This window comes from Molothrus aeneus, chromosome 12 (assembly GCF_037042795.1).
Source record: "Molothrus aeneus isolate 106 chromosome 12, BPBGC_Maene_1.0, whole genome shotgun sequence".
Classification (NCBI taxonomy): Eukaryota; Metazoa; Chordata; class Aves; order Passeriformes; family Icteridae; genus Molothrus; species Molothrus aeneus.
In genome coordinates this window covers 15,967,638-15,992,840 of record NC_089657.1, presented here as the reverse complement: position 1 = coordinate 15,992,840, position 25,203 = coordinate 15,967,638, and the positions used below count along the sequence as shown (strand labels likewise).

At 54.1% G+C, this 25,203-nt stretch overlaps 1 protein-coding gene across 2 annotated transcripts in view; it reads left to right on the top strand.

Annotated features, from left to right (window-relative positions):
- Window positions 1-25,203, top strand: part of CACNA2D2 (calcium voltage-gated channel auxiliary subunit alpha2delta 2) — a 212,125-nt gene that overhangs the window by 156,205 nt on the left and 30,717 nt on the right. For both annotated transcript variants that reach the window (XM_066558333.1, XM_066558334.1), the window contains exons 4-5: window positions 11,927-11,986; window positions 22,954-22,998. In XM_066558333.1, coding sequence (XP_066414430.1) covers window positions 11,927-11,986; window positions 22,954-22,998 — 105 coding nt within the window. The remainder of the gene's footprint in view (window positions 1-11,926; window positions 11,987-22,953; window positions 22,999-25,203) is intronic.

The following is a 25,203-nucleotide window of genomic DNA, read 5'->3' as shown; positions in this document are numbered from 1 at the left end:
AAAACATCTTGATCAGCAGGAATTGGCTCTGTGCTTGGGGAATTTACTTTGCTTTGCTTGCTCTTGACAAGTCTGAGCTCAGACACAGCAGATGGGATCCATGTTCATTTCCACAGGGATGAGGGATGTGATATCCATGGGGTGATGCTCATGGGGTGGGTACAGGAGCCATGAAATGATGGACAAGAGAGTGCAAATGTTGTGCATGGCTTCAGCATGGCTGCAGCCTCAACGTCTGCCAAGATATTTGGGGAGAACTTTGGGCTCAAGGTGGAGCAGCTGCAGGTAGAAGAGCTATGCTGGAGGCTGGACAAGCATTTTCTCCACATTTGAGCTCTCTGTCTGCCTCTCAAAGTTAGATGTGCAACATCCCACCAAATATTTGTGGTTCCCAAGCATTTCTCAGCTCTGAATGCTTATGGTACCTCATTCCATGTCTAGAAGGGGAAGGAAAAGTCCAGAAGAGATCAGACCCTGAATATGTTGAGAAGAAAGGTGGGGAGGTAGATGCCTGGGCTAGAGTGCCCTGGCTGGGAGGCAGGGGAGGGCTCTTCAGCATCAGGTAGGGACCTAAATGAGTTTTTCCCTGTAACACATGTCCTGACCTTTTTTTAAAAATGAAATCTATTTTATTAATTTTTTTTATCAAATCCATCCATGAAACATTAAATATATGACTGTGGAAAAGGTCAAGGAACGTGTAGTTGTTGAAAACTTGTTCCACTTGATGGCTTTTCCCTTAGGGAAGCTCCTCCGTGCTTTCTCCTCCCCCACCTCGGTCTTTAAAACAGAAAGTGTCAAGTTGCCTTGAATTTTGGGTTTAACAGAAACAGCAAAACATGTTCCTGGAGCAGGACAGTGGAAGGGCACTGCAGGTTCCCCTGGATCAGCCCAGCGCTGGCACAGGGAAAGCCTGAGCTGGGAAGGATTCTCCCCACAAACACAGACCCCAAAGGAGGGTTGTGGGGTCTCCATCCTGGAGCCACGTGCCTCAGGGAAGGGAGAGGCTTCTCAGGGGCTGCTCTGCAGTGAGCACATGTCTCAGGCAGAATTAATAAAGACAAAGCCTAAGAAATGTGTGTGGTGGCAAGTTGTCCTGGTTTCAGGACATGTGCTTTGAGTCCTTCTCCTTGGCCTGGGTCTCTGTTTATTCCCCCAGGGAATGGAAGGCAGTCACATTGCTGAAGGAGGGGAAGGAAGCTGAGCTCTCCTCACAGGGGCTTTGTTAGCACCAACACTGCCCAGCACCACCTCGGCCAGGCAGGAGCCAGATTTGCAGTGGGCAATGAGAGTTGCTCTCCTTGCACAAGCAAAGAGAAGGAACAAAAGAAAGAAATTGAGATTAAGAGGGAGTCAGAAGAGGGCCTGTATTGAAGTTCTTTGGGCAAGTTATGTTACTGGTAACATCAGAAGTCTGTGTAAACCAGAAAATGGGGGAGTGGATACATCTGCCAGGGGCTGGGCTTGGTGTGGAGTACACCAGACCCCCTTGCATCCATGGTGGTTGTTCTCTTCTGTGTGGTTCCTTCTTCCATTGTAACTGAGGAAGCTGGGCCATAAATGGGGCTTGCTGGGCTGTAAAAATGCAGAGTTGAACAATACTGAAATTTTAGGCTCCAGACAAGAGAGAATAGGTAAATGGAAGACAAAAGCAAAGCAGCAACCATCCTGCTCCATCAGCATAGCCTGGATTTGTCCAGTGATCCATAAGCATCAACGTAGGCATGGGGACTGAAGGGAAATTCAAGGATTTGGGGCTTTGAATAAGAAGGCACAGGGGTGGGAAGGCACATTGGGACATCTTGACAAAGAGCACTGAGGTCTGAAGAGCTGCAGCTTTGAGCTTTGCCAAAGAGCAGGAGGCTGAAGGGCCAGGAGAGGGGAGTGAGCACCTTATCTCAAAAAAGGGTATCCCAACGGGATGAGGATGGGTCCTGGCAGCCTGGAGGCTGCCCCTTGCCCCATGGACATGCCAGGGGGAGCTGGATGAGTGTTGAGGTCACTGTGAGCTGTCACATTGGGAAAAGCCATTTATTTGGTGGCCTCCTGAACTTGCTCACTTCCACCTCCCTGAAAACTGCCCCACCTCACCTGGAGCCACTGGGGCTTCTGTGCTGTTTGTCTGAAAGTTTGAGCAAAGCTGGTTCCAACTATTGTGTCCTTGTTTTTAGAGCAAAATACCACTAAAATGTCCTTCCTATGAATTTTTGCACTGCAGTTGCTTTTTTTTTTTGGCGTTAAAAACTGGCAACGTCAACTGCTCTGCTTGTGTTCCTATCCCAGTGGCAGTGGAGGCTGAGTAAGTGCTCAGTGTGTCCAACCCCTCTGAGGCTGCAGGACAGTGGCTGATGGCACTGGAGGACATCAGAAAGATGTCACATGTGTCCCTGGAGGGCTTCAAGCGGGGCAGTTTTGTGGGTTTGCCAGGGTTGTGGGGTGGGTGGTGGTACTCTGGGGCACTCTTGTGGGAATCAGTGCACGCTGCAAATCTGCCTTAGCCCAGAAACTCGAGAGCAGAGGAGCTGTGGCAGCCCCGGGGGTGCCGCACGGAAATCCCTGCAGCAGCGGATAATGAACGAGCGCTTTTTAAAGCTCGCACATCACAGCGCAGCCAGAGGTGATGCCTTAAAATAAATCGATTGTAAGTGGTTTCCAGTGCAAACTTTCAACAGCCTCTGCTTGAGTGAAAGGCAGAGAGCTAAAGGGGAGGATTTCAAAGGCATGAAAGGCTTCATGCCCATGGAGCAGGGAGTCAGGGGCCTGCCAGGATGCAGGCTGCATTTTGGGTTTTCAGGGATGCCCTCCTGCACCTCACAGGAGCTTCTGTGTTGCTGGCACCATGTGGGGAACCACAGGGAAGGGTGAGCCACTCCTTGAACAACTTCTCATCTTCATGTGGAACTTATTTGTCCAAAATACACAAGGATAATGATAAGGAAGGATTTATTTCTTTTTCTTTGAAGACTCTGGCTGCTAAGACCTGGCCAGGGAAATTCCTCCTTCTCCTGCCCAATTGACAAGCTGTATCACTTCCTTTTTTTTTTTTCCCTTTATTTTTAAAAAACCCTGTTCCTCCAAGCTCTAAGTAAAATTGATTTTTAAGTGCAACTATCTCTTATAATTGCTGCTGAAATGCCTTGTGGTTATTGTAATGGATTTTGAACTGTGACAAGTCCTTCTTGATGATCGTAGCAGGAGGTCCACAGGATATTTGAGTGTGGTTTAGGGAGCACTGTTTGTTTGACTATTTGGAGTATATTTGGGAGAAGATGGGGCTGGAGCAGTGGGCTGAGATTGTGACTAACACTCTGGCCCTTCCCAACACTGCAGAAGCTGAGCCTGCCCTGGGACCCCCTGCCAGAAGGGACTGTCTCCAAAAATCCTTCGTGGGAGCCATGTCCCTCCAGTCACCCACCCCATGGGAGCCACAGCACACTGGCATGGGGGCAAAGGAGATGGAAGGAGCCCAGGGCAGCACCATCTCCTCCTCCACAGCTTGGTGAATTGCCTGCTGTCACATTTCCCAGCTCTGCCCTTCCAGCAAATGCATCTTGACCTGAATTATTTCTAGTCATCTGAAACTTTATTGTGCAGCAAGCAGCTGCTTGTCACCCAGCAGGAGAGTCCCCAAGCCCTTCCAGTCGTGGCAGAGCTCTGGCAGATGCGCTGCACTGTGCCAGGATGCAGTGTTCGTGCCCAGCAGCTCACCTGCCCTGTCCCTGCTGCTGGCAGGACCCTGCCAAAGCAGGCAATGACAAGAGCTGTGGGCAGCAGCCCCCACCAGGCTTTTAGCCTGGCAGCCCACCACCGAGGGGCTTGGATTGGGAGGGACAGCCCTGACACTGCTGGGACACATCTGTCCCACCCACAACCAAAAAACAACTCTGGAGTCACGTTCCTCAGGTGGTTTGTATCCATCATGTGGGAATCCACAAAATCAGAGGGTTTTGGGAAAGCTGCAAAAGGCAGACCTCAGAGACAGCAGAACTGTGATTAGAGTTAAGCAGCAGCCGTGAGATTGGTCAGCAGAAAAATTATTTAAACTGAGGAAAAGCAAGGACAAATAGAACAATGGTTTGTGTATTAACGCTTGTCTAGAAAAACTCTCCAAGCTACAGAAAGTTTATCTAGCAAGATATTAGGAAGGTTGAAGCTTAATAATAGAGCTCTGTGTGTTGTGTTTTAAGGCTTACAAGTATTGTATTCAAAATAAGCAAGCATTGTTTTAACCAAAGGTACGTGTGCTTATGGTGATTGGATAGAACTACTGTCAATGTGCTTTTGCTTTGTGTGATTGGTCAAAAAACTTATAAAGTGAGTTGTAACTTTAGGTTCTTCGTCTGCTGCCTGGGATGTGAGCTACTGGCATCTTCCCATTGTCATAACCATGTAATGAGACTGATGCTGAAAAATGAAACAGCTCAAGGCACGTTCCACAGCAGCCCTGTCCCGTTCGTGATTTGTAAATAGCGCCCGGCCGGTGACACATCATCCCTCTGGGGTGCTGCTGGCATGCCCCAGCTCTTCAGCACCTCCTGGGAGGCAAGATTGCAGCTTCATCCCAAGAGAGACTTTTTTCCTTTGACAGCCAAAATTTTAGACTTTTACTGGTCCGACTGCTGTGGAAATGGTAGGAACTTCCATCAGGAACAGACTGGGCTTTCTCTGCCTTGCTCATCTTGTGAGCTGGTGCTCCAAAAGAGAGCCAGAGGTGTGAAATGAGCACAATTTAAAGTGCTGGGCATAGACAGCTTGGAGAACTGTGCTGCTCTTGGTCGGCTCTCCTCTGGCTGAATGTTGGGATCTCAGAGCAGAGGTCCCTGCTTTCCTCTCCATCAGATACAGAAGATGCAAAAGGCTACTGTGACTGCAAATAAGTGGCAAAGAGGATGGAGGAAAAGGATTTTTCTCATATCCTGAGCAGAGCAGGCAAGTGTGCCTGGTTTGGCTTCCCAAGGGACCACCTGCATCCCAAAGCCTGACAGCAGCACATTCCAGCAGGACTTGAGCATGATGATATTTAGCAGTACTGTTTAAAGTCATCTCTAATGCAAGAGCAAAGTTTGCTGCCATATGTCCAGGGTGAAAGGCAGGAGCATGCAGGATGAGGCAATGCCAGTGTGGCCAAATGCTCCTTCTGCTGACTCCACTCAGAGGAGAGGGACAGTGAGAGAGGCCAAGCCTGCCTGCACCTGTTCCTGGCCTCATCTCTCCATCCTGCCTCCCACAGCTCTGTCTCACTGCTGAGGGAGGTGGGGACAGATCCTGCACCCTGGTGTGAGCCCTTCCTCCCTCAGGAGGGATGGAGCAGGAGCCAAGGAGGGTCTGAGCAGCTGAGCTGAGGTTTTGCTATTGCTGGTCCCCAGGGGCAAGTGTCCCCTGGGTTTGCAGGGCACAGTGCCCCTGCCCTCCTCCTCCCCTGCTGGGTGACAGGGAGCAGGGGCAGGGCTGCTCTCTGCTTGTGATTTTGGAAAGCAAGTATCCAGCCTCATGGAGCACAGGAACTCCAGGAGAAGAGTGACAGAGAGAGGCTTTTCTGCAAGGGGAGCAGAGCTGAAGAGAGCACTGGGCACAGTTTGTGCTGCATGATGCCTGGTTCTCTGCACTGTCCTTTTGTCCTTGGTGCTTTGCTGTTTGTGGAAAGTTAAGCCTTTCTGGAGACCTGAGCAATATTTTGGGGTGGGAGAAACACCCTGAGCAGCAACACTCTCTCTTTCTTCACCATCTCTGCAAAGACATCGGTACCTGTCTGCCTGGGATGTTTCACTCCTCCCCTCATTGTGGTTGTTGGGATGGTGGAAGGAGAAACAAGAAATGCTGACAGGGGAACAAGAGCCACATGCTGCTGGCCTGCAGAGCATGAGTTACTGAGGTGCTCAGTAAAATGACAGAAGTTGTGGCTCTGGGGCTCATCCCAGGCCCCCAGTGCCAGATGCTGGCTGTGCCACTGCCCCATATGGGGTCTGCAGCAGCTCTGGCTCTGGTTTAGCTCCAGGTCTGCACTTGTGACCTCACTGCTGGCAGGGCTGGCTCTGCAGAGGTGTCCCTGCTCCCTGCCCTGCCAGACCCCAGCAATGAACACCAGCTGGTACAGAACCGAGGTCTGGGAGCCCTTGGAGGATTCACCACGTGCTCTTTGCTCATCCCTGGGGCTTTATTTGCCCTCCCATGAGCAGGAGAACATTAGCAGCCAGTGCTGGCTGCAGCCCCATCCTCCCTCATGCCCAGGCTGGATCCAGGTGCAAGAAGGGAGAGATGGGCTCTATCCATCCCTCTCCTCCTGCACAGCCAAGGGAGTTATTGACAAACAAGTTAGTGCTTTGGAAGAAAAATGCCGCAGCATATTTGAAGCTGCCTCTGTGATCAATACAGAGCCATGGCTGAGCCTGCTGCTGACTGGATTTCAGATGATGGCTGGGGGGGTAATAAGAGCCCTGGGATCAACTGTCTCGGAGATTATTACAGGATGAGATGCTTCGCTGCTTTACAGTGTTTACTCAAGATTTATATTCCCTCTGTGTACGTAAGGGGGCTGTTGTCTTTTGTCGCTGGTTGATCATTTTTGGACGGTGATGTGCATGCTGTTGGGAGGGTTTGCTTAGGGGTGAATTCCATGAACGTGCTGGGGGTGAGGGGGAGAGCTGGGGGAGAGGCACCCTGGAGCTGGTGGCAGGAGGTGGCACCATGAGAAGGTGCCCCCTGCCCTGTTGCATGCAGGCAGGGAGGATGGACACATGTGAAGCACATGGAATGGGCTTTTACCTTTCCAGATGCTCTGCAATAACAGGTGAGGCTTCAGGGTGCCCTGTCCATGGAAGAGGGGTTGGTACCAGAGGAGAGGGCTTGTGCCATCCTCATTCCTTCATTATGGAGGAGGAAGAGCTGCAAAACCAGCTCCTGGGGGATGTTCCTGCCTGGGGCTCGAGTTCCTTGGCTTTGTCATGTGTGTTTGATTTCACCTTCTTGCCTTAACCTTCCACCAGCATTTCCCTGCCTGGGAGGAGTGCTGCAGCTGGGATGCTGTGTGGCACTCTACCAGGGCATTTCCCTGCCTGGGAGGAGTGCTGCAGGTGGGATGCTCTGTGGCACTCCTCTCCTGGTAGCACAGGGCTGTTTGAATCTCCAGCACAGATCTCCCCTCCCAGCCTGTGCTGGGCTGTGGGAGGTTAATGCAATTCAGAGCCTTGGGCAAGGCACTGTGATGAGAGTGATAAGAGCCTCCCTGAGGGAGTTAAAGGAAGGCTTAGCAGGAGTGGCTCTCCCTGGAGCAAACATCCCTAGGCACACACAGCTGCTGCGTGATGGGCCATGGCTGGGCTTCCACACTGGCTGTGGGGAGAAGCCAGGAACTCCATCCCAGACTGCCTGAGGAGCATCCACATCGGCTTGGGGCACCTGTGTGGAGGCTTGGACACAAGGGGTGGCATAGCTGCTGTCACACAGGGCTGCTCAGTCTCCTTCTGCAGAGTGTTTGCTGTAATCCTGTTTTATAAATCCAGCCTTGGTCTTTGGCCTCCCTGAGCTCTGCTCTGCTGCTTCCCAAGTTAAACCCACTGATCTGACTGAGGCAGGAGCAGCCAGGGCATGCTTATTGCCATGGTGGGGCTGGGAGAAGAGATTTAGTAAATCATTGGACCAGTTTCCTTTGGAAACAGCCTGTGTAAAAATACCAGAGCAGTGCAGGATAGCCCCAAGTGTGATGGGAGAGGAGGGGTGGCAAGGAGGAGCTGAGCATCACCCTTGGGTGTCTGCCCCATCAGGGACAATCCTCCAGAGTGCTGGCCCCTCAAGCAGTGGGGATGCCAACAGCAGGGATGGTCCCCTGCACTAGAGGGGAGGTCATGGTCCCTCCCTGTGCCAGCTCTGCTGCTCCAAGTGTTCCTCACTCCCAGCAGTTTCCCCATCAGACCAGCTGTCCCCAAAAGCTGCTGCTGGGGGTGAGCTCACGTGGGTGAGCGTGCTCAGGGTGGGGTGAGTAGCAAGGCCCTGCAGCAAAGCCAGGGAAAAGCAGCAGCCTTGTGTCTGGAGTTGCCATCCTCTGGGCAGACACATGGTCACCCAAATTGTTGACCCTTTCCTTTCCTGCCCATCTTCTGGGAGGAGCTCCTTGGAGAGCTGCTGGGCAGGGCAGGGAGCTCTGAAGCCCAGCCCTGGTGAGCAGAGAGGGGCTCCATGTGGAATACCAATGAGTCTGGGGCACCATAAGCCCATGCAGCACCTTCCCCCTCACTCAGCCCGCTGTCTGTCGGGATCTCCAGACACCAATCCCCTGCAAATCTCCTGCTGGCCTTTCATGACCTTCAGAGTCGTTTCAATTCAGTGTTTTCAGCCTCTAAATCTCCTGTCCTTAGCCCTGGGTGACTTCTGGGGAAAGAACCGAGCTCCTTAAAGTGCCAGGGCAGTCTCTGCACCACAGCCTGCTGGAAATCTGCAGGTATTTCACAGCCATGCTTTATTTTTGATAATTCCTCTATTTTTTATTGCTGTCTGAACCCCACAATTGACAACCCCAGGTCTGAAATCTGGAGAGGTTTTGGTGACTGCCCTGTACCCTGCCAGGCTCCCCAGTGCACTACCTGCCTCCTGGGCATCTCACAGTCCCTGCACGCAGCACACCTTGAGCTGCTCTGATTGATCTGTAACACTTGAAAAATAATGGTTTAATCATTATTAAGGATTAGAAATAATCCTTGAGCAGTATTGATCACAATAACATTATTCATGATGAACTCATTTGGCATCAATGGGGACGTCCTGCAGCAGTGTGTGGCTCCAGGCAGACCATCACCTTCCCTGGGGAGCTGTCAGTGGGGTTTGGGGGAGCAGCAACAAAACCCTGCCCTAACAAACACCTCCAGGAGCTGCTGTCCCAGAGAGCCCCCCTGGGGGGGGGGGGTTGTTATTGGCACAGTTTTGGAGGATCCTGAATGCAACAATCCCCCACCCTGTTCCTGAGAGCAGCCCATCTCCAGGCAGGGCTGGATGGGCTCCCTCCAGCACCAGTCAGGGATGTGACAGGATGAGACTGCTCCCATGGGAGCCCCACACTCTGGGTCTGTCCCCTTTGCAGAGGAAGGAATGCTGGCTGCCTGCTTGGCTCCTCTCCCCTCCCAGTCACATCTTGCTCACGGGACTGAAATGTCTTTAATGAGGAAAATGCTCCAGGACCGACAGCTGGAGGGCTCTGGGACGCCTCTCCTGGGTGAATATCCAATGGCAGCCAGGAGCCAGCACAGCACCCTGCTGTGGCTGTGCCATCCTGCTGCAGGCTCCCCCCTTCCTGCTACTTATCAAACAAGAACATCTGGATTTCCTTTTTTATTTTTTTAAACCAAAATTGTGTCTGGTTTGACTTTGACAAATTGACATTTTCCAGAGGAAAAATATCTTCTGTCGAGGTGTCGTTCCTGGGTGTAGCCGTCCCTTACTGCACCATTTGCAACCCTCCAGGCACTTTGCACAAGGCAATGAATAGTTAAAGATGTCCATAAATCTTACCCCAGCCCATAATAAACAAACACACTCTTATCAAGTACAGAAAAATGCATATTTCATCACCACTGCCTTAAACGCAACTCAGAATAAATGCTTGTCTTTAATCAGCCATCTCAATATATAAACAGAGCACAAAAGCTTGCAGGGGATGAGGTACAGAATTGGGCCACGGATTTTCTAGGCAGCTCTTGGGGGCAGGGATATGGCTGTGCAGGTGAGACCATGAAAAACTGCCCTGAAAATTCATATCACTTGGCTTTTCTGTCCAGCCACGTGTTGTTTCTCATTCCCTTCTGCCTGCCACTGGAGCCATAAGGATTTTGCTTCAATGTTCAGCTGATAGCTGATCTTTCCCCTTGGATGCTGGCCACTGAAAGCAAGCACTTTGATTTAGAAATCAAGATTAAGAGAAAGAGAAAAGATTAAACAGGAAAGTTTCAAGCAGTACGTGCTGAGATTATGCAGTGATGGATTCGTGTTTCCCTGCATCTGATAAGAACAAGCTGCATTTTCAGGCTGGGGAGGGCCAGATCTGTGATTTCTTTCACCTTACTTTCGAGTGCCTGTGCTTTCCATGCTCACAGAAATACAGCATGTGCTGCCACAGCCCTGTTCAAGCCACCCTGCCAGGGCTGGGCCTGCCACTCTCCTGCATGGCCAGGGGAGCACTGTGGCACCTGGGGGCTTCCTTTCCCCTGAGCATCCAATTGGTAAGGCTGAGACATTTTGCATCCCTGTGTGCTGGTGGGAGTGCTGGAGAAGCTGGACACAGTGGGGACAGCAGCTGTGACCTGTGGCTGTGCCCAGGGCTCCTGTGTGTGGGTGCTCTTATAGCTCTTATAGGAAATAATTTCCCAGGGATATCACTGGACTTCACTGCTGCCCCTGTGGGCTCCCACCAGCCTGCCACATCCCTGATGAGCAAAGGAATGCTTTTTTTATCCTGGGATTTGTGGCTCATGGTGTGGAAGTCGTGTGTGTAGCACTGTGCATCTTGAGTTCATTATGTGAATCTCTGTGGTGCTGCCCAGGCAGTGATTTAGGATTGTTATTTCACCCAAGATGTGATTTGGGGTTGTTACTTCACCCAAGATGTCACCCCATTGTCAGTGCTCCTTCCTCCTGCCAGCCAGCTCAGTGTGTGAAAGCAGCCCGGGCTCACCTCTCTCCCCATGCTGTGGCTGCCAGCACCACTGGCATGGAGCAGAGCATGTCCATCCCCTCCAGGGAAATATTTCTGCAGGGAGTGAGGAGCAGGCAAGGCAGGAGCCTGTGCTGCACGGTGGGTACATCTTCCCTTGCTCTGTGTCCCACTAACTCTCCAGGGAGCCCTCGGGGACTGCAGCAGCCTGGAAAGCCTCATGGCCTGTTAGCCCAGTACAGACTGGCCCCTGGGGCTGGGAGCTGGCAGTGTGCATCCCTGGGAGCCTTGCACAGCTCATGGCTGCTGGGGAGCAGGCTGTGCTGAGTGTGGCATCAGCAGACATGACCCCGTGCCCCTGTTAGCAGTGAGTGTCCCACACCCAGGGGTCTGGGTGGTCCTGGGCTCTGTGGGCTGGCTCAGGGTTGCCTCCGGCTGGGTTTTGGTGCTGATCAGGTTGTGCAGTCCTGGCAGGCAACTCCCCAGGCAGCTGCCCACAAACCAGGGTGCCTGGGGCTGCTCGTTTTGCTCTTGGCTTTATTTTCTTAGTGATGTGGAGATGATCCTGTAGAAAGCCTGGAGCTCTCACCCTGTTTATCCCCTTTGATTCCACAAAGGGCCAGATTGCAGCTTCTTCCAGGCACTGCAGTGCTGCCCAGGGGCTGCCCAGTCTCCAGCCCTGCCCTGCTGCACCCTCTGTGCTGGTGAGAGGTCTCATGGCTGAGCATCCAGGGAGGGTGCCCTGGTGCTGAGCATCACCCCATCCTGCTTCTGGCAAATCCTGCTTCCTCTGGTTACCCCAGTGTGGCCATGGGGTACAAAGGGGTTAAATCTGGCTGGGCAGCACACTGCACCTCTGGGCCCCATATTTTGAGGGGGTTTTGAGGCTTTTTTGAAGAGTCTGCCCTGCTCTGCACAGAGCTGGGGGCTGTCAGTACAGAGAGCTGGGCTCAGCCATTGCCCTGCTCCAGCTGCCAAGCTGCAATGGCTCAGCCCTGAGGAGTTCAAATGGCAGCAGTTCCTCTGGAGATAGGGGCTTGCCCCAGGAAAGGCAGGAGCAAGCAGGACAAACTGGCTCCCTGTCCCTGGAGCACCCTCCCAGGGTGCTGCCCCCCGTGCCTCCTCCTGCCCCCTTGCCCGTGCAGCAGAGGGGTGCCAGGGTGCTGCAGGAACCCCCAGGCAGGGATGCTGGGTGTTGGGGTGGCACCCATGCTCCCGGGCTGGAGTGGGCAATGCCTGGCTGCTCTTGCTTCCCCTGGGCTCATTCCTCCTCTCCCACTTGTTTTGCAGAGACTTGCCAACGCGGCGGAGAAATTCCAGAAGGCTCACCACTGGCAGGACAACATCCGGGTAAGGCTCCATGGCACCCCAGCCTCCCCAGCCCTGCCCCCTGTGCCAGGGCAGTCGCTGTGCCATCCCTCCCTGCCCACGTTCGTGTCCCCTCCGTGAGTCACCGCCGGCTGTGCCGTGCCCCAGCCCCAGCGCCTGCCACGCTAATGAGAGCAAATGAAGCGATTTGGAGCTCGTTTGCAGCCTCGCCTCAGCCCGCACACACCGCCAGGAGAAGGCAGGAGGTGAAGGTTGAAGTGACAGCTCAGCAGTGAGGGGTGGGGGCTGAGGATGCTCCCGCTCTCCCCAGCTCTGGCACCGCTGGGGTTGGTGCTGGGGGGGCTGGCACGGGGTGACAGCAGCGGTGGCTCAGCTGTGGCACATGCCAGCAGTTGCGGTGGGGGCTGCTCCTGGGGAAGGAGCAATCTGGGCTGGGAGAGGGAAGACGCGGGTTTAATGATTGCATTTGACTTTGTAATTCTGGCGGTGATAGCACTCAGCAGGAACCTGAAGGATTCTGTCTGGAAATGCTCTCAAATTATAACCATAATACAAAAGGAAGGAAAGATTGTTTTTCTCCCAGTGCAAATGGAGTCTGAAATAAAAAATACTCCTGAGCCACCCAGCCCCTTCCTTTGGCTAGGATGGCATCCTGCCCAGCCCTGAGGAACCTCCTGCATCCTCTGAGGGGACAGCCTGGGGATAGCCCCATTGCCAGGCCATGATGCTGTGTTTTGGGGGGGTATTTCACAGTCTGAGCTGCTGCTGCTCACACAGATCTTCCTGCCGTAGCTCATGGTCACCATGGTTTGCTGGGGAGAGGAAGAGATGGGAGGAACAAAAGAGAAGGCAAGGGGTTGACCTGCTTGGCTTTCATTTGCCATGTGGGCAAGGTGGGGTGGAAGCTGGTGGGTGATTCTGTGTCCCATGGGCACCCAAGGAGCAGGATGAGCTCACAGGGGTGAGCTGTCTGCATGAAAGCACTGGTGAATTGCTGTGGGCTCTTCCCAAGAGGCCAGTGGAGAGGAGGTGAAGAGGATAATGAGATTGGGTGCAGGCACCTGCTGATGCCAGTGCTGGTGCCCCACCAGGACCTTGGCTCGGGGCTCCCAAGGAAAGCTCAGAGTAGTGCAGGGCATCTTCATCCCTAGTGTTGACCCAGTCTCACGTGTCCTCCAGGGTCAGGAAACATCCCTGAGCACACCTGAAGCCTGACTGTGGGTCCCCCAGGGACATTGTAGTTGCCCTGTGCACCCATGCTGGGCTGGCACCCAGGGCTGGATGCCTTGTGACCGGGACATGTGCAGGGTGGGCACAAGGTCACTGCATTTTGTAGCAGTGCTTGGGGCTTTTGTTCATCCTCTGGAAGACAGGGATGGGCTCCTGCTGCGGGGGCTCTCTGCAGCCCCAGAGAGCTCCTTCTCCAACCAGACCTGGCTGCCTTCCACTGCCAGGGGAATAACAGCAGGACACAAAACACGCTGGGAAAGGCTGGAGCACTGGGAAGCTCTTGGCTCATATTGCCATTCACAGCACAAACCTTTCAGAAATCCACTTTCATAGAAAAAAAAATATTTTTAATAGCACTGTTTGCAACCACTTAATCAAGGTAATTAGGAGCGAGTCACCCAGAAACAATGTGCAGTGATGCGTCACCGCAGAGCTCAGCGCTGCTTTATCAGGACAGCCCAGGCCTGGCTGGGACACTTGATGGACTGGTCCAGCTCTGTGCACAGCCCCCAGGGTGCTGGGCATCAGCCCACCTGCCTCAGTCCTGCCTGCAACAGCACCAGCTCCTGAGCAGAGCAGAGCAGAGGGATGAAGGGGCTTTGTGCATCTCATTGGGGCTGCGCCTCCTTTTCCTTTATCCTCGAGATGTCCGCGCAGGGTCAGAGCCGAGTGCCAGCACCGCTCACCCTGGCTCTGCAGCTGCCCCCACAGCAGGCAGGGAGGGGGCAGCAGCACAGCATCCCAGCTCCTCCTCTCCTCCCTTCCCACCAGCAGCTCGTTCCTGCTGGCTGCAGCTCTCCCCTGCTCTCCCAGCGTGTCGCGTCCTCGCCCCGCGCCGGAGTTGGTGACAGATTGCGGCGAGCGTGGTTATTTCTGTGTTTCCATCCAAAGGCGCCGGCAGATGCTGAGTGTTTGCACTGCATTAGTGCTAATGGCAGCCCCATTAAACCTCACTGCAGATGGGTTGCTATGGAAGTCCAGAGGAAAATGAAGCAGCAGCAAGAGCCTGAGCGGTTGGGAGCTGCTGCCAGCCATCACTCACGAGCCGTCTCTACGGGGAAAGTTCCTTTCTCCTTGCTGTTTTCTGGTTTCCTTGCTTTTTTCCAGCTACATGTCAGCCAAGCTGGCCTTTCTGGAGCTGAGTTCAGCCTCCCACCTCAGGAGGCTTTGCAAAGTGCCTCCCAGTAAACAATCCCTACATCCCCTAAACAATCCCTACATCCTGTCCTGCTTCATCCCTGCTCCCTGGGCTCGTCCACCCTCATGTCTACCAGCTGTGCCAAGCTGGGGCTGTGTCCCCAAATCAGTTCTGGATATGGGGCATTTTCCTTGGTCAAAAGTAGCCTTGGCCCCAAGGTCACCCATATTCTGAGCACCCTCATGAGTTCCCTCAAACTTGTTTTACTCCAGGGCTAGGTGGCAGCTCAGAGTGGCATGGTGGGCAGGGATGTGGGCAGAGATCGTACCCTTCCCTGCCTGCACTGTGAGGGTCTCTCAGGGATGCACATTCACCCACTGGAGAAGGCTGGTAGAGCTCTGGAAAGGTGAGAGCTGGGTCCTGTTGCCAGAGTGGGCTCCCACCAAGGGACATGGTACCCACCTGGCACTGTATGGTAGGAAAACAGAAAATTCCCCATTTGCAGTTTTCCCAGTGAGAATCTTCTGGCCTACAGACTTCCACTCAGAGATCCACTGGGATAGTCTGGCTCCCCTCTGTGCAAAGCCATGAGGGTTTGTCCTTCAAGGCACATCAGGGCTGGCCCCCTGCTCTGGATGTCCCCAGTTCTGGCTGTGGCAGTGGTCCTGAGCCTGCCCTGTGCTGACCACCCAGCACCAAACAGAGGCGCCAGGACTCCAGCCCACCCTGCAATGCAGTTTTCAGGTTTCCATCCTCTGCTTGCTGCCCTGCTTGGGCAAGGGACCCGCAGAAGTAGAAGTAGTATAAAAATGCTGAAAGGTCATGCTGAGTTTTTTGCTGCCATCCTTTGTATCCATCCTCGTTGACAAGCTGCCATGTGGCCTGTCAGACATCCCAGCCAGCTCCATGTTCTCCCAGCTCTTTTCCATTTGGGTGCTCTGCTTTCCTCACGAGTTTTCCTTGGGTTCTTTTCCAGACCTTCAGCCCCATCCCAGCAGCATCAGTAGGGTCTCAGGTGTCCCACACTCACCCAGTGTGTGGGAGTGGGGGCCATGCTGACCTGGGGGATGCTGTCAGAGGTGCAGATCTGCACTGCCAGCCACAGAATGCATCCCAGGCCAGCATCACCACCATCATCATCACCATCATCATCATCATCGCCGTGTGTAGGTCTGCTGGGGCTGCCAGAGCTATTTGTGCCTTTAGGGGACACTCCAGTGCTGCAGAGATCCATCCCTTCGTTTATGTGTGCTTGGCAGGATTACATAAATTGCCTTTAAAAGTTGACTTCTTTATAAGCCATTTTCTGCTTCATAAAATGTTTATTAGTGTTGTTTTTCTCCCAGTCTCCTTCCTCACTGCATTTTCCATCACTATACTGGGAAGCTCCCCTCTTCCTCTGCCTGCTGCCCCTCTGCCTCCCACCTCTCCCCACCTTGTGACGTTGGAAAGGGCCCTTTGAAGGGTCAGAGCCCAGCAGGCCCTTTTTCCTTGGAAAAGAATAGCCATACATTGAGCTGTGGATGTAGGAGCTGCTGGGGACAGGGTTTAACCACTGGGTGGTTCTGGGGAGTGGTGACATTTGTGGAGGTGGCAGGGGGATCACAAGTGCTGGACAGCCCCATGCTGCTGCCTCCATCTGTAACCCCTGCCTGCAAGCACATGAGGAATAACAAAGCCCAGATAATTTCAAGCTCCATTAGAAACGAAACTCCAGGGAAAAGGGGATTGCTGTTTGCCAAATGGGGATGGACAGGAGCAATAACAGGGACTGTGCTCCTGACTGCCCAGGAAAGGTGCAGGATAAAGCAGAGCTACATGGCAGCATGGCTGGGTACGCAGCCACGGCCACACAGCCCTGGGAGCTGCATCCCTCTGTAGGAAAAGCAAGGCAACCCCAATGAAGGGAAGAATGACAAGGAGGACTCCATTGACACCAGAGGGCTAATTAATTACTTTATTATACTATATTATTCTATATTGCACTACATCTAAACTGAACCTGCACAAGCACTCAACTCCACTGAACAAAACCTTGTGACTGTCTGCTGACGTACAGTCTGCACACACACCTGGCCCTGACAGGCCAAGGAAACAAAACACCATCACTCTGGGTAAACAATCTCCACATTGCATTCTACTTTGGCACAACACAGGAGCAGAGAATGAGATAAGAATTGTTTTTTCTTTCTCTGAGGTTCCTCCCTGCGATTCCCAGAAAATATCCTTGGGAAGTTGTGTCTTGCTTTTCTCTGGGAAGAAAAATGCAGCCACATCCCTCCAGGTGCAGGATCCTGCCCCATCCTGCTGCTCCACCCAGCACTGCTGGGTGTGTGTCTGTGAGGGAGCAGCAGCTGTGCCATGCCATGCCATGCCATGCCATGCCATGCCATGCCATGCCATGCCATGCCATGCCATGCCATGCCATGCCATGCCATGCCATGCCACGTGTGGGCTCCAGCAGCTGCTCCCGTGGGCTGGGCACAGCCATGCAGGCAGGGCTTTGTGTTCAAAGCAGCACCAGAAGGGTGAACGCCAGCTCCTTATCCTCCTTTCATTTTTCTCCTCCTTTAATTACAGATCCTACTTATCGGCTGAGAACAGAAAGATTGTCACTGTAACCTTGCACTTGCCCTTGTAGAAGGTTTACCTAAAAAGTTAGAAAATAAAATCAAATACTCTAATTTGCAGTCGTCTTGCCATTTCAAACCCAGTTTTCATTACAGCACAGAAAGTGCATTGAAGCTGTGTTTATAACCCCCTTTTAGATAACAAATCACATTTTCTTTTGGCTGGCGAGTGTGTAGAATTGATATTTTTTTTTCAGTTTAATGGGTTTGTGTGTTCAGGAATGATCTCCATCAGCTGAGAGTCTTTATTGTGTTTGATATAATGTCAGCTTTCATTACGCTCGGAGAATTACTGTGCTATAGCACCAACCTTGCTCCTGTAGCGCCGGTCTGGCCCAAAAGCAGAACAAGAAAATCATTCGCAAAACCCCTGTGTCGGTGCTGTTCCCTCTTGAAAACCAAGGATGGGGCTTGAGAGGACTTGACCAACCCCCCCACTCTGCAAGGCCACTGTGCCATCCATGGCGTCTCCATGACTATGATGGTTTGGTGTAGGGGTTGCTGGCTTTCCTCTCAGTGCTGCTTTCCCATCCCATCCCATCCCATCCCATCCCATCCCATCCCATCCCATCCCATCCCATCCCATCCCATCCCATCCCATCCCATCCCATCCCATCCCATCCCATCCCTGGAAGGGCAGGGGCTCTCCAGCAGCCCCTCTGTGTGTGCTGGCCCCCTGTGGCACCTGGGTGCAGTGGAGGGGAGCAGCAGCCACACTTCACTCAAGGCAGCCTCAGAGGAGCAGGACAGACAGGAGATGCCATGTAAAGAAGAATAGCTGGAGAGGTGTGATCAGATAAAACATCTTCTTGGGGAGATGAAAAAACTGTTGACAGGTCACTTAAATATTTCCCCAGCTCTGTCAGAGAGGCAGGGAGAGGAAATTGCTTTTAAAAAACAGATGCCAAGGCAGATTATGATGACTGTTTCCACCTGTCCTGGGTAATGTGTATGGCCCCTGATGGTGGATGGGATGCAGGGAATTCACAGTGCTGCAGGAGAAGGATGGGCCCCACCAGACCCCTTCTTGGTCTGTCCAGCAGCCTGTGGTGGCTGGGGCTAACCATGAATATTGTCCTCTTCTGGGGACTAGGAAAGGATTCATTGTGGTGCATATGGACAAGAATAGCTCTAGCCAGTGGAAATAAAGGTTCAGCCCCTACCAGTCACAGCCAGGTGTGGCTGTGCTTGCAGGTAGGAATTTCTCCCAGGAATTCATCCAGCCCCTCTGGAGCCTGTTCCTGGCTGTGGCCCTCACACCAGCCCATGGCAGGTGTAGCAGGAGCACTTTCTTTGCTCTGTTGTTGCCCAGCCAGGAGACTGCTGTGCCCATGGCAGGGCTCAGACACCTCGGGCTGAGCACTCCCCTGCTGAGACCTGCAGCCCCAGCTCCAGCCAGGACCAACTGACCAGCGCACACCAATGCCCAGGGACAGCCATGGGGTGGCCCAGGAGGGCTTGGCAGGGTGATGCCGTGGTGGGGACGTGTGTGTCCCTGCTTATGCTCTGCTCCTGCTGCCCTAGCACAGGTGTGAGGCTGCAGGAGCTCTGTGACACGCTGCAGGATGTCTCTGTATGAAAGGTGCAACTATAAGCAAAAGCTGTTGCTATTTCTGTGTGCTTAACAGTTCAGGGACATGAAGAAGTACCTGAATACTCACTGTCCTCTCAAAGTGCTGATGGCAGAGGAAAGGTGGGCTCGTGAGCAGAGCCCCCAGTGCTGTATGGGCACACCAGCTCCTGCTTGCTCTCCCCACCCACTGAATTGCCCACAGGTCTGACCAGGCACAGCTCTGGTCACCTGGCTTTCCCCACACGGGTAAGCTGTGCCCTGGGGTGCTGGTTCTGCCACCAGCTCCATCCAGTGGCTGGAAAACAGGCAGGTGCCAGCTTGGGATCCATCTTTTCTTCCTCACCACCCTCCCGAGTTTCCCCTAGCTGCCTGAAGGCAAACTGCTGCAGGATTTGGCTCTTCCAGAGCCAATTAAGTCTTGAAAGAGATTTGCTGACCACAGGGGTCACCTGTGCTGCTCAAAGGAATGAAGCCCACAGGCAGAGGCTCAGAGGGACTGAAATCAATGTGCTGCAGCAGGATCTGCCTGCACAACTGCCCCGGGGAGCTGCAGCATCCCCAGGGCATGTGATTAGCAAGGGTGACCCTTACAGGACTACAGTGAGCAATCCTGTGGAGTACTACAGATCCTACAGGTCCTCAGGAGAGGGATTAGCCAGATTAGGTGATTTTACAGGAAAGCTCTACAGGGGAGAGCGAGCCATAGCCCTCCTGCAGTGTCCCTGCCAGCTGTGTGCTCCAGCTGGATGGCTGGAGCAGGGAGCTGAGGTTTTTTAGGGTGGTGGCAGCTCTGTGTGTGATACAGTTTGATTGCCACCTCGTTGGGTCGCTGACTTGGAGGCTTGGGCCAGCACCTCTCCATCCAGACATCTCCAGGCTGCGGCGAGATAACAGAGCATTGACATTCTCAGCATTATTTTTAGTTGTTGTAATTGTTTTAGGCAAAAAAAAAAATCTATTTGGATGCTTGTAGAGGGCTGTGTCAGGGGTTGTGGGGGGGACTGCCCCTCACCACCCACCTGAGGCACCTGTGTGCCCCTCCTTGTCCTGGGCATTGTCTCATACCTGTTCTGCTGGGGTGTGTCAGGGGGCGCCAGAGCAGGGCCCTCCCTTGTGCCACTGGCAAGGCTCCAGCTTGCAGCTCTCCAGAAGAGCACAGCCTGGATTTTTAATCAGCTTTTTGCTTGGTGTTTTGGTGTGAAAACAGTGAAGGTGTGGAGCACAGGGCAGCTGGGGAGAGCTCAAGGGGCTGAGGAAGGAGCCAGGGTCCCTGGGGAGACTTTGGCCTGCAGCATCCCCAGGGCCACCTCCAGGAGGTGCCACCTGGGTCAAGCCTTGGCCAGGGGCTGCCCAGGGACACTGAACCACAAGGGTTTGGTGCAGGTGTGGTGGTTCCCTGGTGGCCTTGCTGGAGAAGCCTGGGCCATGGCTGCAGGGACAGTTTCAGATCAGTCTGGGACTGCACTGAGCTCCCAGAGTGTTGCACTGAGGGTTTAGTGTTGCACTGAGAGTTGCACTTTAGGAGCTGAAATAACCCACCAGTGACACAGCCAGGCAGTGCCATTGTGCAGGGGGCACTTGGCAATTTAGCTGCAAGTAAATGGGCAGTGGTTAACATATCATGGAGCAGCAGCTCCTCCTTGTCAGCCTCCCCTGCAGTGGGAACCACTGTGTGCTTCCTGCAGGCTGGGTTGCAAGAGACAGGGACAATATTTTGCCTTGAAATCCCTTGACGTCTTCACCCCCTTGTTTTCTTTATTGGTATTTATTCTGAAAGGCTCTAGAAATACCAGTGCTATTTACACAGACCTGGTGCTGAGTTTAACATGGACCAGAGGAGGAGAGGATTATGTGAAGAAGGCAAATGTGGTTTTAAAAAAATATTAGGGAGCAGAAATTGTAGGATCCCTTGTTGCCTCTTGGAACACTCATGGCATCTTTTCAGAGCATCTCTGAGGGCTCTCTCCCTCCTTCCTGGAATAGACACAGATGCCCTGCCAGCTCCCCCAGTCTCCCTTGAACCCCATGAAAGAAACCCAGCATCAGCAGAGCTGTGGCAAGGATTTTGGAGCCTGGCACCAGGGCACATCTCAGGGCCAGGGCCATGCTGGTGCTGGCTGTCCCACAAGTGCTGTCTCACATGTGGAAACCTCAGCCACAGCCTGAGTGTGGCTGAGATCTCACCAGCTGCTCCTGGGGTTGTCAGGGCTTGAAAGAGGGCACGGCAAGGACTCTGTGATCCCTGGGGGAATCGGTGGGAGGGACATCCTTACAGGATCTCTACTCCCTGTGCCGTGCCCTGCGCCGTGGGAGCGCTGGGGCGGGGAAAGCAGGACCAGGGAGCGGCTCTCCTGCCCGAGCATCATCACCGCGGCTCTCCTGCCCGAGCATCATCACCTCGGCTCTCCTGCCCGAGCATCATCACCGCGGCTCTCCTGCCCGAGCATCATCACCGCGGCTGTCCTGCCTGAGCATCATCACCGCGGCTCTTCTGCCCGAGCATCATCACCGCGGCTCTCCTGCCCGAGCATCATCACCGCGGCTCTTCTGCCCGAGCATCATCACCGCGGCTGTCCTGCCTGAGCATCATCACCGCGGCTGTCCTGCCTGAGCATCATCACCGCGGCTCTTCTGCCCGAGCATCATCACCGCGGCTCTTCTGCCCGAGCATCATCACCTCGTGCCCTCTGCACTGCGGGAGCAGCGGGAACCGAGCTTTTCGGAGGAGCCAACGGCAAATAAAATGAATAACAAAGCACCTTCTGGATGGCCGTTGTTAGTCACACTCACTCCTGATTAAAGATCATTAAACATGAAATTAGCTGGTTTGTGTTCGGGTCTCCGGGGTTCCTTTCATTAGGAAGTGCAGATGGCCACGGACCGGGCACGGCGGGGCCGGGCCGGGCGTGGGGCCGGCAGCGGCGCGGCTGGGCCAGCTGAAGGGAAATTAATTCTTTTTTTTTCCTTTCTTGTTGTTGTAAACCCCACAGCATTTCACAACAAATCACAGATAATTAATAAGTGTGTTCCCTTAATGACTGGGCTTTTTACTAGCAGAAATTGGAAGATGCTGTGTCAATTTATTTTTTTTATTATTTCCCCTCCCGGTGCTGCCTTATCTCAATCTCTAAGAGTCGCAGAGCCCGCGGAAGCCACGGGCATCTTCTTCTGCTCAGGGAGATGCTGGAACTGCCCTTTGCAATCCCCATCCTGGGGAGACACCTGCACAGCCTGCCAGGGTCCCCTGCTGCTGATGTCCCCGAGATCAGCTGCAGGGCTTTCCCACCTCTTGGGAAGCTGGGAGAAGCCATCGTGAGCCACGCTGGGGAGCAATTTTGTGGCTGAGAGGGTGATCCCGGTGAGGGGTAGTGACTGCCAGCCCTCAGTGGGGCCAGGCTGGTGGGACGGGTGATGCTGCCCGGAGAGCTGCTTGTCCCCACTGGGGCCTTTCTCCAGGCTGGCATGGATGTCACAGTGCCACCGTGCCTGGCACAGGGCTGTGTCCAGGGCTGTCCAGAGCAGGGGCAGGCGGGACAGGGATGCAGTCAGTGCCATTGAGGCTTTGGCCGTGTTTCTGCTCGGGGCCAGACCGCTTTCCTCGTTCCATAATACAGCAATGATCGCCCCAGGGCGCTGGCCGTGCCGGGAAGGCAGCTTGGCTGGGCTTGGCTGCTGATGGGGATTGACTGGCAGACGGTGCTGCCCGTGTGCCGGCATCACACTCGGTCCCGGCACGCTGGGAAGAGGCTCTGAGTGCCCTTTAATTACCCTTTCTACTGGTACATGGAATGCTGTTGTGACAGCATCTCTGCTCTCCCAATTGCCTCTTCAGGAATTTTATCAGCTGTCTCTCGTCTTGACACTCTGGGAAGAGGAATCCAAGCAGACCTTTCTGCTTAAATAGGTTCTAAATACCCCAAATTAACGACGTGCATTTCTCTGTGGAAGCAAGGACACTTTTCTCCCTGTTTCTGCAGCGCAGGGAGGGGGCCTGGGTGGCTGCAGGGCCATTGCCTGCCACACTGCCTAAACCTGGCTCTTCTGTGGCTCCTGATGCTTGCAACAGAGCCAAAGCAGCCTGGCTGTGGGCACGTGGCACAGGCTGGCACCTGGTGACAGTGCAGGGCTGTGGTCACACCGGTGTCACTGTCACAGGGCTGGTGGCCCTGCAGTGCTCTGGCTCAGCAGCAGTCATGAGTGAGGGAAGCATGGCAGGCCATGGCCAGTCCTTGGAGGGTGGATGTGGAGGATGTGAGGTCCTGAACATGTCCCAAGGACAGCAGGGCTGGGGAGGGTTCAGTTCCCAGCAAGGTGGTGGCTGCCAGGAGCATGAGAGAGGTGCTGAAGAGACAGGGGAGGGTCTCCTTTCCCATCCCTGACCTTGACTGGCACTAACAGCTCTCCCCTTTCTCTGCAGGAGGAAGACATCGAGTACTACGACTCCAAGGCCGACACTGAATATGTAAGTGCTGTCTCTGTGGCATCTCTGGCACAGCCGCACCCTGGCCCAGGGCTGAGCCCCTCACCAGTCTGTCCCAGCACGGTACCAGGGTCATGGCACAGCATTTGTCACAGCTGTAACCAGATCCTGTGCCCGGTGTGCAGCCGTGTCCCCAGCTGAGCCGTGGTGACATCTGGCCACCAGCACCGGGCCTGGCAGCAGGCAGGTGGGCAGCTTGCTCTGCTGCCTGCAAAAGTTTCTAAAATTAAAGCTGGCATCTGAAATTCAAATGAAGAGCAAACCTTTAATTAGAGACTGAATCTAATTCCCTGCCCTACTCGGAGCATAGCCATCCTGTGATTTCTGGCAATCAGGGCTTTAACTACGGGCCTGTCAGCCCCCATCCCCCGGGGCTCCCGAGGGAGAGCGCCGGCATTTGCCAGCTCCTCCCCGTGGTGACAGCGAGGTGACTTCACTCAGGGGCTGTGCCACGGGTGCAGGGAGCTCCACCAGCACTGCTGGCTGCCCTGGGCACCCCTCTCTGCCCTGGGCACTCCTCTCTGCCCTGGGACACCCCACTTTGCTGCCAGGTCACCCAGCTCCCACACTGTGCTGCAGGATCCTTAGGAAATAGGGGCTGGTCAGGTCAGTGATGCTCTTGGTGTGAGGCTGCTGGGCAGAGTCCTTGGAGCTGACCAGGAGCCCCAAGCACAGCAGGGTGCAGCCTTGGGGACAGCCCCAGCCAATGCTGGTGCGCCAGGACTGCTCCTTGTCCCCAGGCAGACCTGGCAGCAGATGTGCCATGGAGAGACAGTAACACAGCAGGAGAGAACGTGGTGTTGGCAGCAAACCACATGACCTTATCCAAAAATAACACTCAGGTGACCCTAGGAGCATTCAGAAGGCCCTGTGCAGAAGGGAGGGGAGCATCTGGGCTTGATGGGGTCCCACAGCTTGGGTGACATGCCCTGCACTGACCTCTGTCTCTCCTCTTGACCCACCTGGGAGTCTGTGCCCCAGAGCAGAGCCAGGGACAGGCTGGAGTGGAGGAGGATGGGTGGATGGATGGATGGATGGATGGATGGATGGATGGATGGATGGATGGATGGATGCCTTCCAAGCAGAGTTGCTGGCTAACTGCCAGTGCCACTGTCCCCAGGCAGTGACAGCAGAGGGCTCTTGGCAGGGAAAGCAGCCACAGAGAGTCTGGAGGTGGGATGGGGAGATTGGGCAGATGCTGGGACTGAAGTGGAGGGCACTTGCTGTGCTGGGCAGGTCTCCCTGCCCACAGTCCCACTCATTTACAGCTGAGGATGTCTCCTGTCCCACCCCCAGCCTGGGGGGAGCTACCAGAGGAGGGAGGAGAGGATCCTGCCATGGCTGCTCTGGAGAGGATGGAGCTAATGGGCTTAAAAGACATTAAAGGGGATTTTGGATAGAAGTGAAGGAAAAACTGGCTGGCAGTTGAGGCAGGAGGAGACAGCCTGGGGAGCAGAGCAACTCCCAGCACAGGGGATGAGCAGCAGGACTAATGCATCCATCAGGCTGGGCTGGGCTTTTGCTATCAGTGCTGCAGGGCAGGGGACAGAAGCTGGATGTCCCCATGCCTGCTGTTCCCTGAGTGTCACACCCCACCATCCTGGTCACATTAGGCAGGATTGGGAAACAGGACAGGGAAAAGGCATCTCGACCTTGGAGCTGTGCCCACAGAGCCCTCCCAGCACAGGGGGCACTGGGGAGAGGCTGTGCACAGTGGCATGGCACAGTGCCCCTGGGGACTGCAGGGCTCAGCTCCCTGATCCCTCCCTTCCCAAAGGAGCTGACATATCAAGGAGCAACAGCCCTGCAAATCCCTCACCAGCCACATCAGCTTTAGTCCTGCTCTGGGGAGATACCAAGCAAAACTGCAAAACTGGGGGTGTCCTATTGTTGATGTGTGTGGGTTTGGCAGGGAGGGCACTTCCCTACCTCTTCTGTTGCTTCCTTACCAGTGAAATCCCAGCAAATTTAATTCCAACAAAAATAATGGGGGAAAAAAAGAAGATGCTGCTGAGGTAAAAAAGGAGAGAGATGAGACCAGAAAGTCTGAATGGAACCTAATAGTTCTCTTTCCATCCTTTCTTTATTTAGCTTCAGTTTTTCTGTTTAAATGGAGCAGGATGTAGCTGAGCCAGAGTTGGTGCTGATGGCAATGGCTGCTGCCCATAACTGGGGCTTATTCACAAG